Source organism: Trachypithecus francoisi, unplaced genomic scaffold, assembly GCF_009764315.1.
Source record: "Trachypithecus francoisi isolate TF-2019V2 unplaced genomic scaffold, Tfra_2.0 Lachesis_group1, whole genome shotgun sequence".
Taxonomy (NCBI): Eukaryota; Metazoa; Chordata; class Mammalia; order Primates; family Cercopithecidae; genus Trachypithecus; species Trachypithecus francoisi.
Window position 1 is genome coordinate 46,930,211 of NW_022681454.1, and position 20,861 is coordinate 46,951,071.

At 37.0% G+C, this 20,861-nt stretch overlaps 1 protein-coding gene across 9 annotated transcripts in view; it reads left to right on the plus strand.

Moving 5' to 3' along the window:
* MAPK10 (mitogen-activated protein kinase 10) overlaps nt 1–17,820 on the plus strand; it is a 339,795-nt gene extending 321,975 nt beyond the window's left edge. For 5 of the 9 annotated variants that reach the window (XM_033214174.1, XM_033214177.1, XM_033214179.1 and 2 more), the window contains 3 exons: nt 2,700–2,763; nt 4,965–5,042; nt 15,574–16,464. In XM_033214174.1, coding sequence (XP_033070065.1) covers nt 2,700–2,763; nt 4,965–5,042; nt 15,574–15,716 — 285 coding nt within the window. In that variant the 3' untranslated portion in view covers nt 15,717–16,464. Of the gene's footprint in view, nt 1–2,699; nt 2,764–4,964; nt 5,043–15,568 lie in introns of all 9 variants that reach the window. The other 4 variants (XM_033214181.1, XM_033214176.1, XM_033214180.1 and 1 more) reach the window with 4 other exon arrangements.
* The last annotated feature ends 3,041 nt before the right edge of the window (nt 17,821–20,861 follow it).

The following is a 20,861-nucleotide window of genomic DNA, read 5'->3' on the forward strand; positions in this document are numbered from 1 at the left end:
CACTCTCCTAAAATACTCTCTCAACAGACATCTCCGGGGCATTTTTCTTTATCCCCACTCCTCATTTATTTTTTATTTAGACTGTCACCTAGCAAGAGAATAATTCCTATTAAATAAGGTAGGAAAGAGCATAAGCGAGTGCTCAAATACCAACTTCTCTTTAGCAGAAGGAGGCAGGGAATGTTTCTGACTGTCTCATCCTGATGATTGCTGCCAAGCACTTACGTGTGTGTGTGTTGTAACATTGCTCTCTTTGGATTATTGGTCAATTATTCTTTTATATTGTCACATAGAAGACACCTGTATGTGCATGTGCCCTTTCACTGGAGGTGACATTTGCATTTCCTCTTTAAAAAACAAACAAACAAACAAAAATCTGAATATGTAGTAAATTTGCAGAGGCCGTCGAACAAATACTATAAATTCAAGTGTGTTTAAAGCAGCCCTCTTGGTTTGTTGAAAGGAAAAATCTTGAATTCAGCACTTTGCTTTCTGTCTTGCAGTTGGTTTGTGATTAGCGTCTGTGTATTTTGTGCTTTTTATATCAGCAACAGCTGTACACTGAGGCTCCTAGGGAAACCTCCTCAAAATAGCTTTGTTGCAAAAAGAAAATGGCATTTATGAACTTTGGCAGGAACTGTACTCTTGAGCCATGTTCAATTTTAAAACTTGAATGGAAAAATCCACTGCATGGAGAAGCCAGCCAGGCAGGATCATGAGCTGGATCTATTGTTAGAAGAAGAAGGAGGTGCCAACAGCTCAGAGGGCTCTGGGGGCTCTGAGAGCTTATGTACACTGAGTCCTGCAGGGGTCCTGGACAAGGCCACTTGGATGGGGGCCTAACCACAGCATTACACACCCTCAGGAAGAGGCAAAGGCGGAAATTTACCACTTGGCAAAGCGTCTTCACAAAACCAGACTTGGCTTTGTGGTAGCTTCCTTAGGTAATGGTTTCACAATTTTTCAAAAATAACTTCATTTTCCTCATTCACTCACTAAGTCAGAATGATTCTATTATTTGAGAGTTCTTGATAGAGGTGGAAGGTTCTACCTCAGTCAGGTCCTGAGAGCAGTACCTAACTATCCCAGTCCTGTCACCTATATATGGTCAGTGTGTTGTGTTCTTACTATTGTCTGGGGTGGTGTGAGAGTCTCATTTTGCTTAGTTGTCAGTGCTGACAGCTGCTGAGAGCTGCTCAGCCAGCCACTTCTGAATTGCAGTAGGTGAGGTTTACAGCCTTCTGCCCCAGTAACAGTCAAAGGTGCTAAAACAATGTCTGGCTCTGTGAGTAGTTATTTCTCAATACCTCAGTATTATGCTAAGTTACTTCACCACAGTTGCACCAAGTCTTCTATTTTCATAGCCAGATACTTTGCAGGATTTGAGGCCCCAGCATGCCAGGGCTAGAGTGAATATTTGTGTCTGTTATGATTCAAGCTACCAGAGATTTTGCATGAATTAGAGAAGGGTCACTTTAGCCAGAGGGTGCTGCTCATGAGCCAAAAAGCTCTCACAGAAGCCAGAAGCTGTCTCTGAAAATCTTGTCCAGCGCTTTCCTTACTATAATAGCCATTTTCGAAAGGTCTGTGTCCTAAAGGGCTTGCATCACTCTTATTGAGTGATTGTTTTAGTTTTTCACAAAAACTATTGCTTTTGGACTATTGGACGGGGCAGCAAAAACTTGATAGCTCTTCTTTGCGCTCAGTCCGGGGCCAACTAGTGTAGCCCCTCAGCCTCGTCTTTCTCTACCCCATGGTGATTTAGTTTTCCAAGAGCCTTTTTATTTTTTTTCTTTCCATGTCGCTTGGCCTGAATTGGAGCTACCCTAGCCACCATGATAGATCTCCTAAAGTCTATCTCCTAAAGTCTATCAAGGAAGAAGAGGTCAGAGAATTTATTTGAGATTCTACTTCCTGGTAGGCACATAGGTGTGTGAAAATCCCTCCTTTTCCACATTTGAACTCCACGTGGGAAGAGAAATGCTGGCTCTGTAAGTCAGGCTGAAGGCCCTATCGCATCATTTCTACTAGAGAGGACTAACCAAGGGCCATTCAGGGATTCAAGGTGACCCACCTCTACAGTCAACTGGCAGTTTCTTCAGGTTTAAATAAACAAAAAGCTTAAAATTGTTTAAGTATAGGGCACATAGCAATGTACACAGGTATTCTATGATATTTCATGAAAAATAAAAAGGTTGATTTGGTCTCAATTTTTTTTGTATTGAGGACTAGTACTATGGTCTGTTGAGAAATATTATAAAGTTTTCTTCAGGGAGGGTCTAAAAATAGAACACAATCTTACTAGCCTAGAAGGATTTTAGCATGGTTCTCTTCTAAGGCAAGTGAATGAAGGAGAATGAAGCTTCTGGGCCATTGTAACCAAGTGTTTTGTCTGCTTTTTAAAAGACCAGTCTTTAATTGCTTAGGCGTGGGTTCTAAATCAGAAGATGTCAGAAAGTGAGCTCTCAGGATTTGGGTTCTGCTGCAAATATTGCAACAATCAGCAAATATTCCAATATGAATGAATCCCCCATAAGTTTATGGGAAAATGTTAACTTCTGAACTACTGTAGTTACCTCGTAATTTATATACGGTTCCAATCACCAAAATAAATGAGTGCAAGGTATTCTCATGCATTGTAAGAGTTTAGTCGTGTTTACATTATTGCACAAAGATTATTATTTGTTTTTATTCGGCAGCCTCCACCTCAGATATATGACAAGCAGTTGGATGAAAGAGAACACACAATCGAAGAATGGAAAGGTAACTCTACTATTAAAAGATGTATACTTTTTATTTTATCGAACTCAGAAAGTATCACCAAGGCTTTGCTTGTAAAAACAATTTACTAAAAGATGATTTGCTGATTGCTATTCTCTTAGACCATTTTTAAAGCTCCTAAAACTTCATCTGTCTTTTCATGACAAAAGCAATGTTGTGTTTGCTCAAGAATGAAAGGCGTTTACCATTGAAACCTTTTAAAATGGTACTGATTGTCAGTGTTTGTCATGGTGGGGGGGCAAGCTTTAGTTCAGAATTCCAGAATAAAACTTTCTATGTTTGTACATAAAATCATCATATGAAACATGAAATTAAAATTAATTCTGAGATGGTATTAGACTTTAGAAAATAAAAGATAGTTAATATACGAGTTTACTCATTGGACTGATAAGACTTGAGAATTTAAATAGAAAATATGTGTAGCCTATTTTTTTCCTTAACATAAAAATTAGAATGAATGAATGCATTAATTCATTTTTCAGCAAAACTTTTCCAAACACATACTGCCTTTTTAAGATTATACTCAGAGTAAAACAAAGCAGAAAAACAATTGACTTAAAAAGAATTGTTAAACTAATCTAAATCACTACAGAATAGAAAAATATGGGAAACTCAAATGCAGATTGTAACAAATGATAAGATCAAAATGGGAAGAGCTGAAGGGAAGGAACATTTGAGTTACCTTGCAGGAATTAATAAGTGTAAATTAGGAAAAGAAAAAATATTTGGAAAAGATCAGATAAAGGACTAAGAGGAAAACAAAGGATAGGAATAAGCAGAAAACGTTACAAAGATACTAAACAGGGCCAGGAGTGATGACTCACACCTGTAATCCCAGCAGTTTGGGAGGCTGAGGCTCGGGGATCACTTGAGCCCGGGAGTTCAGAACCAACCTGGACAACATAGGGAGAACCTGATTCTACCAGAAACATACAAAAATTAGCCAGGCATAGTGGTACACACCTGTAGTCCCACCTACTCGGGAGACTGAGGTGGGAGGATCACTTGAATCCAGGAAGTTGAGGCTGTGGTGAGCCATGATTGTGCCATTGTAATCAAGCCTGGGTGACAGAGAAAGTCTCTGTCTCTCTCTATATATATGCAAAATAAAAAAGAAAATTAAAAAAATTTTAAAAGATACTAAAGAGATTCCACTGGTCAAGAGATTCCAGGGTCTTGTTGGTGAATATGGAAAAATGAACATATACATAAAGCAGATCAAGTGAAAAAAGATGCTAGATGTAGGTGAAAAAGGCTTGCTTTCATCCAAGTAAGGACAGGAAGACACTCCTTAGGAGCTCATGGATAGGTGGGTGATAGGATATAACCATCATTTGAGGAGGACATGGACTAAATTGTGAGAAACTGGGAGAAAGAAGTACCTGTAAAGGGTGATGATTATACAGATTATAAGCCATTGCAAAGCAAGAATGAATAGGGCTGAATTATTTTTAGCTAAAATGGACAAAGTAAACAGAACTGCAACTCTCCAATTTAACTCTAGCATTCAGAAAGCCAAAAATGGATGCCAGTCTGAGAGTAAATGAACTAAATTTTTTAATGTGTTTGGTTTTTGGCAAGTTTAGATTTACAAGTCCAAGATATGAGTGTGGAAAAAAAAAAAAAACAGATACAGTAAGAGATGGAAGTTGTAAGGATTGGTAAAAATTTAAAGTCATGAGAATATGTACATTTCATAGGAAGTGAGTATAAAAGAAAAATGGATGTTCAAAGCCATAAAAATTGTTACTAGATGAAGCTTGAATGTATTAGTAGTTCCCCCAAAGAATTCAGAAAACAAGTAAAACATGTGTTTCTTGTTTCATGTACGTAGTAATGTTTCATGTATATAGAAATAAATGTTATTTATGTAGAAATGTATGTAGAAATAAATAGTGTATATATATAGAGAGAGAGAAATAAATAGTATGTTTCATGTACATAGAAATAAATTTTCATGCATTGATTTCTTCAGCTGCTTTATTGGATACCTATTTCTGCCAAGCTCTCTGCTAATTACAAGGCAATATAGAAATAGAAATAGAGCAGTAAAGGAATCTCAATTGATTTTTAATTTACTCAACCCTATCAAAACAGTATTATTTGCCATTAAGTAATGAATTTCCCTGTGGATGAAGGAGAAATTTGTTTTCTATAATAACACAGCTAACTGTTTCTTACAGAACTTATCTACAAGGAAGTAATGAACTCAGAAGAGAAGACTAAAAATGGCGTAGTAAAAGGACAGCCTTCTCCTTCAGGTACTCACTCTCCGTGAATAACCAATAAACTAGTACTTGTGTAATTTCTTGACCTTTTTGTAGGGGTTGCAACAAATAACATTGCTTGAAGAGCAGATGGAAAAATATCACATGGTTGTTTCCTTATAATGATTTTAGTTTTATTTCTTTTGATATTCAGTGTGGCATTCATTCTGATTATTCTGATTGTAATGATCCAGCACAAAAACTTTTTCATAAATCATTTTAAGATAGTAATGAATCCTGAAGAAAATGTTAACATGGGCTAAAGGGTAAATGCACCTCATCAAAATTCAGAGCCATAATGCCCTTTTGACCATCAAGTCAATGTGGAGGTCAGGAATCCTTTCAGCCACAACCTCTTCCTCATTCATTCTTAGTGTCTGAACTCTTCTCAAAGTTGATGTGACAATATTTGAAACATCTACCAAGATGGGCTCCAGTTAAAGTCAGCTTGGAAAATTTTTTGTTTGCTAGCTACAGAATCTAATACACAATTGTACATATGTATTTTTTACTGATCCTAGTAATGTGCTTTAGTATGACTTGAGACAATTTACTTATTAATGCTAATATGTTTTTTCCTAAGACCTATGCTCTCAATATAAAGAGTTTTAGAAAATGAGATGGTTTATTTTCAGCTTTAAAAAACTACATTCAACTCCTGCTAGCAAAAATATGGGCTACAAATGCCTAGTTTTGAGAAAAACTGATTAGGGTGTTGTTTTCCTAGATTATTTTAGGAAAAAAGATGTAGGATGAAATAATTAATCAATTACTCATACAGATACTACTCTTTGAATAACTAATTTACACCCCAAACCAATATGATACCCAAACAGATGCAATTCGGTTATGACATGCTTTTCTCACCAGTGGGACTTGAAAAAATACTCAGTTTTATCCCAAGTTTTTCCTTTCCTCAGAGAAGGTTAAGGGAGTCACTAGAGTTGTTTTCTATACTGCCCTCTCTACTCATTCACCCTAGTGTACAGATTGACACAGTCCACAGAAGCTGCTTCACACTCATCTGCATGTTCGGCCTGTTGCTCATTAAAAAACTAGAAGACAGAATCCAAAAGCCTCAAGATGCCACCTGCTGAGGCAGAACAACTCCTTGTTTTAAGAATTCCTATGATGACCAGAACATATTGTCATGTACTCATTAAGCAGCAGAAATAACAGAATTTAGCCACGGGTGACCTAGCACGTTAGGCTGGGCTGGGACAAATTTTAGTAGAACCTATTCTATTCATGTTCAGTTCAAGTTATCATTACTTCATTTCCTTTTCATACCACCGTACCCCAAAAGACTTTTTATATCTTCCCAAAGAATAGGATCTTTCATTTCTATAGATCCTACTAGTTCCTGTATGTTAAATATTTGACCTCTTGTCTTATATCCCTTATTGATTGTAATTTCATTGAGAAGACTGTATGCATTTATCTTTGTGTCCCATGTAGTGCCTGGGTGCTATGCCTTGCACACAGTAGTAGCTCAATAAATATTTATTAATTTGAAAATTGCCACTCAATTTCTCCCTCAGAATATTTCTTGGTACTATTCCAAACACAAAATTCAAGACAAGATCATGTAACTTTAATACAGTATACTATTCAGCATGTTCTAACACCATTATTATAAATATTTATTTGCTCTATTAATCTCCATGAAGATAAACAGGCCAAGCATCAAGTATATAAATTCTTGCTATTGGCATTTTTTCATGCTTCACATAAAGGTTTGCAGTTTTCAGGTGTTTGATTTATTCATTTTGGGAAATACATATTCATGATTTTTTTGCAGGCCTGCTTAGTGTGTTAATGATTAATTCTAAAATATGCAACTTAGACTCTACTTGAATGAGAAGGCTAAGCCACTTTTTAACCATTCCAACTACCTTAATAATGAAAAATTATTGCCCTAAACTATAGTTGACTGGCTTAACGAATTTATAGTTAAAATGATTGTGGATTCAATCTAGGAATAATATTCATGACTTCGTTATAAGTCACGTAGTATGACTTTCTCTTTTGTGAGAAATCATATATATACTGCACATTATACGATGCATTTCTGTATGATATATTTATGTGCATGATGGAGAGGCTCTGGGGCAGCCATGTGCTGGCGCTGACTCTACCAACTCATGATGGCCAATTCTGTACCTCTCTTCCCAACTATGCATTTATTGTTGGTGTGTTGGCAGCATGAAATCAGCCACGGAGCATTTGCAACATGAAAATTGGCAGACCCTACAAATCAGGGTGTTTTTGTTGCCCCCTTCAGAGCCAATTGTTAAATTTTTATTGGCGCACCACTGTGTGTCTGCGTTTGTGTGTGTGTTATAAACCACGCTGGAAAGAAAAAGCAATTACTAAAAAAAGTTTGAAAAGTCAGCTTTTTTGCATTGTTCATTATATTCAGCTTTTTTTCATTAATGTTCATGTAGCATATTTTATTTTGAAAATAGCTAGGGTAAAGTATTTTTATAACATAGACTCTGTTAGTATTCAGTCATGGCAATACTGGGAATTCTGCAGCAAGGGAATAAGTTAAAACAGTATCTCGGGGCCAAATGCTTCTAATATGGACACTCGTGTTAGGTGATGCTTTTAAAATGTAAATAGGAAGTTAAATGTGCATTTGCAGAATAATTTATAGGTTTTAAATATATTGATGGAATTGTTGTATGTCAATAAGAGATATATTTAAACTTCAGATACATTTCTAAATAAATAATTGTACTCCCTTCTGTTATCTGATTTCATTTGCATAGTAATTTATTTTCAAGGATGGCATAGCTACTTGCTTCCTGAATTGATCTGTAACAATTGTTGAGGGACTAGCAGTCCATGAATAGAATTAATTTTCTTCTAAAAGCATTTGTATAGGATGTTAGAGCTAGAACAATAGGAGAGCATCTGATTCACCAATGCTCAGTTTGTTCACCAGCCCTCTTCCACCGGAGAAGTAAAGCTCCCAAAACTAACAATGACTCACTAAGATAAGGATGCTGAACATCAGGATGGGTAGAGATTTTCCAAAATCTCTAAGTCAAAGATAAAGCTTCCGGGTGATTTTAATATGCAACCGTTCCCTCCCCAATGTGGACCACATTCCCCACCATGGGAATATGTCTTAGGGTCACTAATCTAGTCCATTAATTTTATTTACTTTTTATTTAAAAATCTCAGGCCCAGACAAATTGTGGCTCAAGATCATATAGATAAAAAAGGCACTATTTTTTTCATTCTTGTGCTTTTTCTCATTCTGTGTCTACCATATATTTTTTGCTGTTGTTGGCAGTGGGGGGTATCAGGAAAATCATTTCCTTTAAAAAAAAAAGTGGAACAACATTTTCCCCCCTAACAATGTTTTTTGGTTAAATAACTCCTAGCTGAGAAATTTTCTTTAGCACATGTTACTTCTTTCTATGAAATTTGATTTTTTAGGTAAAGTTGAAGGTAGCTAATATTCCTCATTTGCAACCCTATTGGCATTTTTGGTTCCTTTTAATGCCATTTTTATTGACAAAATTTGTAATGCTTTATTGATGGCAAAACATTTTTGAAAATGTATATCTCTACTGTTTTAAGTAATACAGAAAGAAGAGATATTTATCACATTGGACAACTGAACACTATGATCAGATTCAATTCAGTTCAATTCTGTTTAAGATATTTTCGCAAACTGCTTGGCAGTAATTTAACAACTTAAAGCCAAGGCCCATGTCTTGTCCCTTATATTTGTTTTGGGTTTATGGTTTACAAGTCCTGTTTATTGCCTACATGAAAATAGACTTGAATGGATCATCCAGTAAAGCCAGAAGTGGCTGCAGGCAAGGAGGCATTTATTATAGCGTAATAGAGGGAGGCATACAGAAGCAAATAGTTTTCATCTAATAGTGGTGGACTGGTTAACATTTAACAACTCTATTTAAAAAAAGAATTGAGGAGTAGCACTTAAGATTAACATTTAACAACTATATTTAAAAAAAGAATCAATGAGTAGCACTTAATTTCTGTGGTATAAATATTCTCACTGTGACCAATTTTAAGCAACAATGTAACATCAATGGGTGCAGAGTTGGAAAGACATGTTAATAATTGGTTCTAAGAAGCCACTGAAAGCCAGCTCCAGCACACCATAGACAGTGACCATTTTTCTCCCACCATCACACTGTATAGCAAGGAACCATTCCCATGAAACAAGCAGATGTCATGGGAATTTTCACAAAGGAAGTACTGATGACCTGTCTTAATGAATTTATGCCATATAAAATCAGAAGCAATAGTCTATGGAACCCTAGAAATACAGCTGATAAAGACTTTGATAGATTCTGAACTTTGAGTAGTTGAACACTAATTATAATTTCCATTCAACATTGATAAACTAGAGGGCAGGACCATTCCAACACAGAAGATAGGAATTAGAGAGAACCAGCTGATGAACAAAAGGAGAAGAAAGACAATGGCAACAAAATGATTTCCTTTGGCCAAAAATAGCTTAACAGTTTCACTAGTTCGAAAGCAAGAAGGAACTTGCTTTTCCTCACAGAACCTGTCTAGAAGAGTACACGTAAAAGATACTCAATACTGTTTTGTTAACTCGAGTACTTACTCTGTGCTACTACTCAGCAGTAGACACTGTGGAAGACAGGAGAAACAAAGAAGTATAATGAAAGAAATAAAAAGAAGCAGGGGAAATATATACTTGAGGTAATCTATAACAAAACTACACATAGTAAAGGACTGACTGGTATGGCATAACATTCAGAATATTCCAGAAGTATGCTGAAAATATGCTGATTTTGAAAATAAGTGCAGTAGGAGTGCTGTGTGTTTTATAAGCATAGCCTGCAGTATGATCCCCTATTTATAAAGAGCTTATTAAAAGCTACTCTGACTTTTGCTACATTCATTCAATATTATTCATAGATATGAATTTGTGTTTTGCTGCTGGGGAAATTTCCTCAGTGCTCTTTGTTTAATTTCTCTAGCTGCCATTGTTGTGGGTTTGTGTTTTTTTTTCTTTTTCTTTTTTTTTTTTTTTTTTTTTTGAGATGGAGTCTGACTCTGTTGCCCAGGCTGGAGTGCAGTGGCTGGATCTCAGCTCACTGCAAGCTCTGCCTCCCAGGTTCATGCCATTCTCCTGCCTCAGCCTCCCAAGTGGCTGGGACTACAGGCGCCGGCCACCTCGCCCGGCTAGTTTTTTTTTTTGTATTTTTTAGTAGAGACGGGGTTTCACCATGTTAGCCAGGATGGTCTCGATCTCCTGACCTCGTCATCCACCCGTCTCGGCCTCCCAAAGTGCTAGGATTACAGGCTTGAGCCACCGCGCCCTGCCATGATTTGTGTTTATTTGTAAACATCAAATTGTTTTCCTATAAGGGAGCCTTATTTCAGCTAAGCCTTATCTCGCCCTTATTTGAATCATTACTGAACTTTCATTGTGACAATAAGAACGTGTCTACATAATCAACTCCAGCCAGGATAGGGGAAAAAGCCTATCTCAAGAGAAGACCAAGATTATTATTAAAGATACTTAAAAATACTTTTTGGTCTGTATTATGCCACAATTTTATTTTAAAACTTTCAAGCTGGTTATTTTCTCATAATAAAGCATGCTATCAAAAATCCTCCTGGTTCTACTGGCATTCTGGTTAATTACAACATTCATTATATATATTCATTTGATCTGTTTTTAATATCCAATCCCATGACACTGAAACTTCTTATTCAAATAAATCCTAAGTATAATTGTATTTCTACACATTAGCAATGAACATAAAACATTTCCATTTAGGATAGCATGAAGAAATATATATTTAGGAATAAATTTAGCAAAAGAAGTGCAAGCTTTGTACTCTGAAAACTACAAAACATTGTTGAAAGAAATTAAAGAGACCTAATAACTGGAAAGACATTTCATTGTTCGTGGATTAGAACATTTAATATTGTCAAGGTGATGACAGATACTCCCCAAATTGATGTACAGATTAAGCCAATACCTATCGAAATCATAGCTGTCTTTTTTGCAGAAATCAAGAAGCCCATCTTAAAATTTGTGTGGAAATGCAAAGGATGCAGAATATCCAAAATAACCTTGAAAAACAACACAGCTGGGAGATTTACATGTTCTGATTTCAAAACTTACTACAAAGCTACAATATCCAAGACAGAGTGCTACTTGCATGAAGATACACAAATAGATCAAGGGAATCAAATTGAGAGTCCAGGAATAAATACCTACATTTATGACCAATTGATTTTTGAAAAGGATGGCAAGACATGGACAGAGGCTAGCCTTTTCAATAAATGGTGTTGGGATTATTGGATAAGAATGATTTATGCAAAATAATGAAGGTAGACCCCTGCCTCATATCATATACAAAAATGAGCTAAAAATGAATCATAGGCTTAAGTATAAGGTCTAAAATGATAAAACTCTTAGGCAAAAACACAGGAGTAAATTTTTATAATCTTGGGTTAGAAAATGGTTTTCTAGATATGACACGAAAACACAAGTGATAAAAGAAAAGATAGATAAATCCAATTTCATAAAAATTAAAAACATTTGTGCTTCAAAAGACACTTTCAAGAAAATGGAAAGACAAACCATAGCATAGAGGAAAAACATTTGAAAATATATATCTGATTAAGTAACTTGTACCCAGATTATATAAAGAGCTCTTACAGGCCTGTCACAGTGGCTCATGCCTGTAGACTCAGCATTTTGGGAGACAGAAATCAGAAGATCACATGAGGCCAGGAGCTTGAGACCAGCCTGGGCAACATGGCAAACTCCTGTCTCTACAAAAAAACCCTTTTTTAAAAAATTATACAGGTGTAGTGATATGTGCCTGTAGTGCTAGCTACTTGGGAAACTGAGGCAGGAGAATTGCCTGAGCCCTGGAGTTAGAGGATACAGTGAACCATAACCATGCCACTGTGCTGAAGGCTGGGTGACTGAGTGAGACCCTGTCTTTAAAGAAATAATAATAATTTTTTAAAAAAGAAAGAAGGAAGGAAGGTAAAGAAGGAAGGAGCTTACAACTCAATAATAAAAAGAAAATAAAGCAATTAAAAAATGGCCAAAGGAGCTGAGTAAACTTTCTCCAAAGAAGATATACTAATGGCTGACAAGCACATGAAAAATATATTCAACATCATTAGCCATCAGGCAAACGCAAATCAAACCACAATGATATACCATTTCATGCACACTAGGATGGCTAGATAGATAAAAAGACAGATAATAAGTATTGGTGAGGATGTAGAGAAATTGGAATCCTCATACACCGCTGGTAGTAATGTAAATGGTGCACCCACTTTAGAAAACAGTTTCTCAGTTCCTCAAGTGTTAAACCTAGAATTACTCTATGCCCCAGCAATTCCGTTTATAGGTATACGCCCAAGAGAAATGAACACATGTCCATACAAAACTCGTGCATGTATGTTCATAACAGCATTATTCATAATAGCCAAAAGTTGAACCAACCTAAATATCCATCAAATGCCTATCAACTAATAAATAAACAAAATGTGATATATCCATACAATGGAATATTATGCAGCCATACAAAGATATGAAATACAGATACATGTCACAGCATGGATAAACCTTAAAAACGTTCTACTCTGTGAAAGTGGCCAGTCATAAATGATCACATATGGTATGTTTCCATTTACATGAAATGTTCAGAACAGGCTATTTTGTAGAGGCAAAAAGTGTATCAGTCATTGCCTAGAGCTAGAGGGTAGGTGAGGAATGGAGTGCAGGGTTTTCTTTAGGGATGATGAAATGCTGCAAAATGGATTGTGGTGATGGCTGCACAATGTCATGAATATACTAAACACTGAATCATAAAAATTAAATTTCTTAATTATATATGTGGATTATATCTTAATAAGACTGTTACAAAAAAATATATGAACATCATTTTACACCTCAAGTCAAAACTAAATTAAGCTGTAGCACCGTGATTTGAAAGACATCCATGGTCTAGGGATATATCATCCAGGAGACAAATATTAAAAAAAAAAAAAAGCAATTTCCCTCTGCTGGGCTCACAATTGATCAGGCCTTTATAATAGAGGTCTGTGTCCAGTTTTAATTTATACCTTTTAATAAGGATGTGGATAAATGGAGGAGCATTCTGAGGAGTCCATCATAGTGACACTAAATTATTAGCAACTTATGAAAGAATAGGAAGGCTGTTGGTATAATTTAATCCAGAATCAGGAGGGAAAAAACAGAGCACAGCATTTGGGCAATGTAAGGGAACCAAGGGCTGTCTGCTAGGAGATAAAATCTTATCATGAGGGGAAATGACCCAGCTCTGTATCATAGCTATAGGGGATATAATTAAGTAGAGTTGGAATAAATTGAAGCCATTCAAAGTTGGAATATTATGGAATATTTTAATTTTACATTATACGTTGTCCTGATAGTGAGAGTAATTATTTACAGAAAGACAATAACAAGAGGACTTTAAAAACCTTCTCTAGAGACATTTAAGATCAGAAAGGATGGGTATTTTTAGGAGTTTAAAGAACATGAAAAATTCATAAACTTTTCCATATATAAAAATATCAGGATCCCAAAAAAATACATATTAAAGGATCACGACCAGGGAAACTTCCAGACAAAAAGAATGACCACGAAGAAATATATGAAAAGTTTAACAGTTCTTACCATTTATTTGAAGATCGGTGCATATCATTATCTTTATTTCCTATATTTTTTTCACATTTCCCATAGAATACATCAATATATTTATAGTCAACAAATACAATATAAAAATACATGGTTGATACAGGTGATCTGTCTTAGTTTAGGTGTTTGTGTCCTCTCTAGATAACTGATACATTTTCATCACACTTTTTTCACAGGCAAGAAATGTCTACTCCAGGAACAAAGAAGATTATGTTAACCCCTCCCCTAACTTAACTTAGTTTTATTTTGTCTTTCTGATTTATTGGTCTATGTGATAACACTATTATAACTGACTTTGGATTTATTATTTTTCACCAGATAGATCTTGCACACTATATTTGCTCAAATCAGATATAATTTTAGTGAGAATTCCTCATCTCTTATTTGATTAGGGGATTATACTACAGATTTTTAATAGCGAGCTATTTCACAAAGCAAGTATGTTACCACTCACATTGCTTAGGTGTATAAAAAATATACAAGGAAAAAAAGTAAATGGATTGTTTCCAGGGAGCTGTGGTTTAATTGTATTGCACAATGCCTTTGGTTCATCTTTCTTCTGTTGATCTCAAAGCTACTGGCAACTCAGCTGTCCTTTACTGAGTGATTACCATGGGCAAGTTTCTTCTCAGAGTTTCAACCTTATAGTCCCGCATAACACATAAATAATTTTTTTCAAGTTAATCTAAATTAGTAATTCAGAGTTCTTATAGGGAGATTCCATGTAAGCACGCCTGCTGGAGAGTAAGCTCATAAGCAAAAGGTGTGCTAAGCCTTCTCCTATTTTTTTTTTTTTTTTTTTGTAACTTTCATCAACAGTCCTACTTATGTCCTACTGGCTTTTCTATATGCATTTTAAGTTTGATGTCATTAATGATGACATAATAGTATTTACTTTATATACCTTCCTTTCTCTAGAGATGTGGTCCCTAAGTAATTCAGATTTCTGAACTTCACTTCAGCTCCTATTTCTTGGATAGGACACTTGCATGCGTTTGTTTTAAAAGCTCCCTGCATTAAAAATAACCAGGCTTAGATGACTCCATTAAGGGGTTTTGTTTATTTGTTTCCTCCATAAGCCAGAGGTTTTCAATGCTTGACTGAATACAGTCTCTGAGGAGATTTTAAAAAATGCAAATGCCGGCCGGGTACAGTGGCTCACACCTGTAATCCCAGCTCTTTGGGAGGCCAAGGTGGGCGGATCACGAGGTCAAGAGATCGAGAGCATTCTGGCCAAAATGGTGAAACCCGGTGTCTACTAAAAGTACAAAAATTAGCTGGGCATGGTGGCGTGTGCCTGTAGTCCTAGCTACTTGGGAGGCTGAGACAGGAGGATCGCTTGAACCCAGGAGGCGGAGGTTGCAGTGAGCCAAGATCGTGCCACTGCATTCCAGCCTGGGCGACAGAGAGAGATTCCGTCTCAAAAAAAAAAAAAAAAAGCAAATGCCCTGGCCTCACCCAAGGCCAATTAGATTAAAATATACGCAGTGCAGTGGGAGCAGGGGAGGCAATGTGACCAGATATTACTGTTTTTTTAATAGAAAGTGTTACAGGTGATTTCAAATATAGAGTGAGGTTTGATAACTACTGCACTAGCCTGTTAATAACTTGTGACGAGGGACTTTTTATTGCTATGTCTTGATTGTCACCATTTAATATGCTCCCGTGTCAGCTGCTCTATAAAGGCTTGCCAAGTGATTGATGGACTGGACATCCCCTATTGTATTTGCCCATCCCTGAATCCTGAATGGCATTGAGATGGGTCTGGTTCTAGATTGAGTCATGTTGGTCTTCATTTTCTTAGCACAGGTGCAGCAGTGAACAGCAGTGAGAGTCTCCCTCCATCCTCGTCTGTCAATGACATCTCCTCCATGTCCACCGACCAGACCCTGGCATCTGACACTGACAGCAGCCTGGAAGCTTCGGCAGGACCCCTGGGTTGTTGCAGGTGACTAGCCGCCTGCCTGCGAAACCCAGCGTTCTTCAGGAGATGATGTGATGGAACACACACACACACACAGACACTCATGCACACTCACAAATGCAGACACACATCAAGAAAGCAGCAAGGGAGGGAATCCAAGCCTAAAATTAAATCAATCTTTCAGCCTGCTTCTTCTCCAGAGTTCTGTATTGCAGCTGAGCTCAAATGTATATTTAACTTCTAGTTGCTCTTGCTTTGGTCTTCTTCCACTGATGCTTACTACAGAAAGCAAATCAGACACAATTAGAGAAGCCTTTTCCATAAAGTGTAATTTTAATGGCTGCAAAACCAGCAACCTGTAACTGCCCTTTTAAATGGCATGACAAGGTGTGCAGTGGCCCCATCCAGCATGTGTGTGTCTCTATCTTGCATCTACCTGCTCCTTGGCCTAGTCAGATGGATGTAGATACAGATCCGCATGTGTCTGTATTCATACAGCACTACTTACTTAGAGATGCTACTGTCAGTGTCCTCAGGGCTCTACCAAGACATCATGCACTGGGGTACCACATGGTCCGTTTCATGTGATCTATTACTCTGACATAAACCCGTCTGTAATATATTGCCAGTATATAAGCTGTTTAGTTTAATTAATTAAACTGTATGTCTTATAAGAAAACATGTAAAGGGGGAATATATGGGGGGAGTGAGCTCTCTCAGACCCTTGAAGATGTAGCTTCCAAATTTGACTGGATTAAATGGCACCTGTACACCAATTTGTAGAAAGAACATATGTGATACTTATGTAAGTGTGGGGGGAGTGGGTAGTAGTTTTCAGGCACAAAATGGCTTGGCCTTTAGGAGGCAGGTGTGAATAAAAGCTGAGACTTTTCTGTGACAGTGAAGAGTAGGAGAGACTGGAGAGTGCGTTGTGGACTAAGACTAAAAGGAGGTTATTACCCAGATACTAAGAGACACTGGTGTCCCTATTTTAGAGATTTGGCCCTATTCCCATTTGTCATTTCTCAATTACTGGTCACAACAAGAGGCCACTGGAGAAAGTGGCAGGTGGTGAAGCAAGGTTATTGCGTGCGCTTTTGATGATAAGAATCTCTCTCTGGAACTGAGCAGAATTGCCTCTGTGTGAATTCCTTAAACAAAAAAATGAGCCTGTCTACACTACTTTCAGGTTGTGGATTATGTTTTCCATGTGTGGGCTGCTTCCCTGGTTCATACTCTACCAAAGTTTTGTTTTGAGAAATAATATCACTTTCCTCTTCTGAAATTTAAGAAAAAAAAAATCAATAAGAATAAAATCCCCAAAGCACAGTGTGAGTCTCAGGTTAGCATTTTAAAACATCTCCAGAGACATTGTTATTCCTCAGGAGTTTCCTCGACTCTTTAATGTGGCTAATGTTTCATGTTTATTTATTTATTTTCATAAGTATGAGCAATCGAAGAAGGGCTGATCATCTGAGTTTTGTACTGCAGTAGATGTAAGAGCAATAACTCTGCCCATAAATTTACTGCTGCCAAATAGTTCTAGCAATATGAGTTTGTCTTAAAAGCCATGAAGCATTAATGTCAATGTTTAGCAAAATCTCCTGAATTTAGCTTAAATTAAATGAAAGTGCTTTCCTGAGCACTTAAGGAGGCACTGTGAAACATCTTGGTTATATACAAGGCAATACCAAGGTGATCTCAGCAATAATCGGTTCAGGCTTCCCTTCTTATTCACTTCGAAGTATCCATCACAGTTATTTGCACTCTGACCATGTTGGTGCTCACCAAAGTGGTGATATTTCACCTGAAGAAGTGAAAGACAGGAAGTGGGTGGTTGATGAGTGTGAACTGACTGGTAAAAAGAATACCCCCAAAACAGAGCAAACAAGAATGCCAGTGCTCTGAAAACTGCCTTAAATATAATAATAGGGAACTTTCTTTCTCTCTTCAAGCAATAGAGTCCACAGGGAACTGCACCCACCTGCGGCATTGCCATGCCAGTGGCGCTGCCATTCTGAGATTGTTTCACACAGTTGGATTCAGTACATGTGGTCATTTGCTCAAACTAAAGAGAAGAACATTCCTTTGTGCAGCTTGCCCCCTGGAATAAAAATGGCCCATTTTCTCTATTTTGCTACCATTTTTGGGTTAATATTGCAGACAACCTGATTGTTAAAAATGCCTCCTCAGTCACATGAGCTCCCTCTCTTTTCTTTCAGTCATATTCTTTCCCCCCCAAAAAAACCAAAAAAAAAAAAAACAAAAACAAAAACAAAAACAAAAACAAAACACTTCTCCTCTCTGTATCTCTAATTCTTTACTCATTTTCTTTCTCTGTACTTTTCTCTTGATATATCTGTGGCCTCCCCCCTCCTTTGCCTTATGCCACATGGGATTAAGTGCAGAGTACAGGAAGCTGCTTTGAAGAGAGTCTCAAGGGGCATTTCATCAGTCCCAAGATGACATCACAACACAGAAGGAAGTCTCCAGCCAGCATCTTCAAAGTGCTTGACAGGCTATCGCTCACATCTGCAGAAAGGGTGAATTTCTCCCTTAGATTAAACCAGGCAAGAACTAGACAGGGCCCCTTCCCTGCTGTTAGAACCTTCCCAAAGCTCAGTTAGTCTTACGTCTTCTGTGCATAGCTCTTGGGAGCTGATTAGCTTTAGCCAGATTTCCCTTATGGACAAGAGAAAAATGGAACAAATTCCTCGAATATAAGTATCATTTACAAATAGAGGTAAGGATTTGGCTCCCAGTATTTTTGCAGGATCAATTTTATTAGGTGATTAAATCAATGCAGATGATGGAACAACAAAGATAATCACCACTGTAAAAGCCCTCCAGTCCTTTTCCCACTAGGTCTGCTTTCCTATAATATCTCTAGGAGGTGATGATATTATCACATTCACAGAATATAGTATGTTCTGCATTCACTTATCTGTCTTGTTAACACACACACACACATACACACACACACACACACACACATACCCCAAATATTTCTTAGTCACCTGTTATTTCCCAAGAACATCCCAACTTTTCAGGTAGGCAAGTGTCAAGTCACCTGGACAATATTCCTGAAAAAAGTGAAGGTCCTACCGGGGTTGGGCCTCATTTTGGAACATGAAGTTGGCACTCTGAGGAGCCTAACCTTCCATCATTTCTTTAGGGCAGTTGGCTGGCAGTGATTGTTAATAAAATCTTTTGCAGTGTTTTGTAGGAAGGATGGCTGTGTATTCACGCGCGGGGAGAATTAAGCTGCTGTAAGAGTTTGGCAAAACCACCACCACTTTACTATTAATATGTCTTTACTATTTTTATATGTGTTTTACGGGTCAGCGTGTTCAATTTTAAATAGGAATACTCTAGCCTTACACCGGAATTTCTTCTTGTGGAATAAAAACTGATAATAATCTTTCATCTTCAAGAATCTGATGACTGGGTTTTGTAGGAATGTACCCCACAGTTGGGCCAGAGCCTGGCCAATTCCCACCAATTGGAGTAGGCTATTTAATTCAGGGCCAAGAAGCTCGATAGCTTTTTCAATCTGTTATCAGAAAAATATTATGTAAAGACACTGAGAGAAGCTGACTGGTAAAACCGAAAGTTGGCCTTAGCAAATGGAACTAGTGAAAAATAGATAAAAATACATAAAACCTTTTATGTCCTGTCAAGGAAAGAAAATAATAAAACCCGATTTTTAAAAAAATTTCAATATTCATTGCAAAACCTAAATTATACAAAATCTATTTCGATTTGAATCTCTTAACATATGAATAGCCACATCTTAAGTGCATTACGCACTGTAAGGCGTGTTATTAGCCAGCTTTGCTGAAAAATATATCTTCTACAGCTCAGAAAGAGGAGTAAAACTGCTTTAGAAATTTTTGATCCCAGCCACTTTGCATCCAAACAAGAACCTGACTCCCCACTCACAATCCCCCACACACATTTTAATTACAAGAGTTCAACATTTTCCATATATATCATTAAACCAAGCAAGGAAACTCCTGTCTGTAAAAACAACAAAAAAGTTACAATGTAAATAGTTATTTTAGCTATTTTCTTTGTGATTAGAGGATAAGATTTTGTTATTTCTTTTGGCACTGAGTCCTTTAACTATCTGAAAATGGTTCACTTTGACCTGTTTCTTTGGTCAGCCAAACTGAAGTGAGGGGCCTCTGTTTATATATAGAATCTTGTATATGTAACTTTATTTATGTGGGACCAATGGCCAGTATATTCTAATGGACACAAATCTCCCAATCCTTATCTAGAATTATCTGTTCACCTTGCCATGTCCATCTTGCAATGAAACCTAACTTGCACCTGCCTGTTTTTCTGCATGATTGGACTCCAAAGACTATTACCAGTGATGAGAATTGTCCTGTGTCAGTGTTTATAAAATGGACTTGAAGCACACACACGTGCATACCCACATTCACATGCACCATTACAATTCTAGATCAACCCTGGAAGGCAAAACCATGTATGTCCAGTTTCTTTGAAAGGTGTGAGTGGTGAGGACTAAATTCAGTCAGCCTAACGGGTAAAATGCAACCTCAGTGATGCTTAATAAGAATTTAAATCATTCAAGTCATTTCTGTGTTCTTTCTCACATCCTTTCCTTTCTCTTTTCTCTTCCTTTATTTTCAAAATGTCTGTGGAACAAGAGGATGAATTGGGGGAGAACTTTTGCTTCTTTTGGCTCTTTTTAGGTAATATGGAGTCTATCTATTGTGATTTCTGTTTCTTATGGATTATTAAAATCAGAGGAAATCTGCTTCTCTCAACATAAAACCAAATCCAAACCCCGACATTGTTGGAGTTTCCTGTTGACAATGGTTGTGATGCTGCTCGTCGTCTTGAGTTGCATGTACCGACAGTAGCTCTGAAGGGTCTCATGTTTTCATTTTGGCAACTGGTAAAAGAAACTTGTAGTGTGGTCTGATTGTGTCAGGGAATAAATAAGAAATAAGGAATGACCTACTTACTCACCTTGGGTCAAGAGTGTGTGATATGAATGTGACCATGTAGAAATCTGCGTTTTCATTTGACACTGGTTTCTTCTAAAAATAACCTTCATTTCTGTCTGCAGATACTAGTTGGATATCCACAATTCAGTAATTTCTTTTTAAGGTATAAAATCAATGAAGAAAAAAAAGAT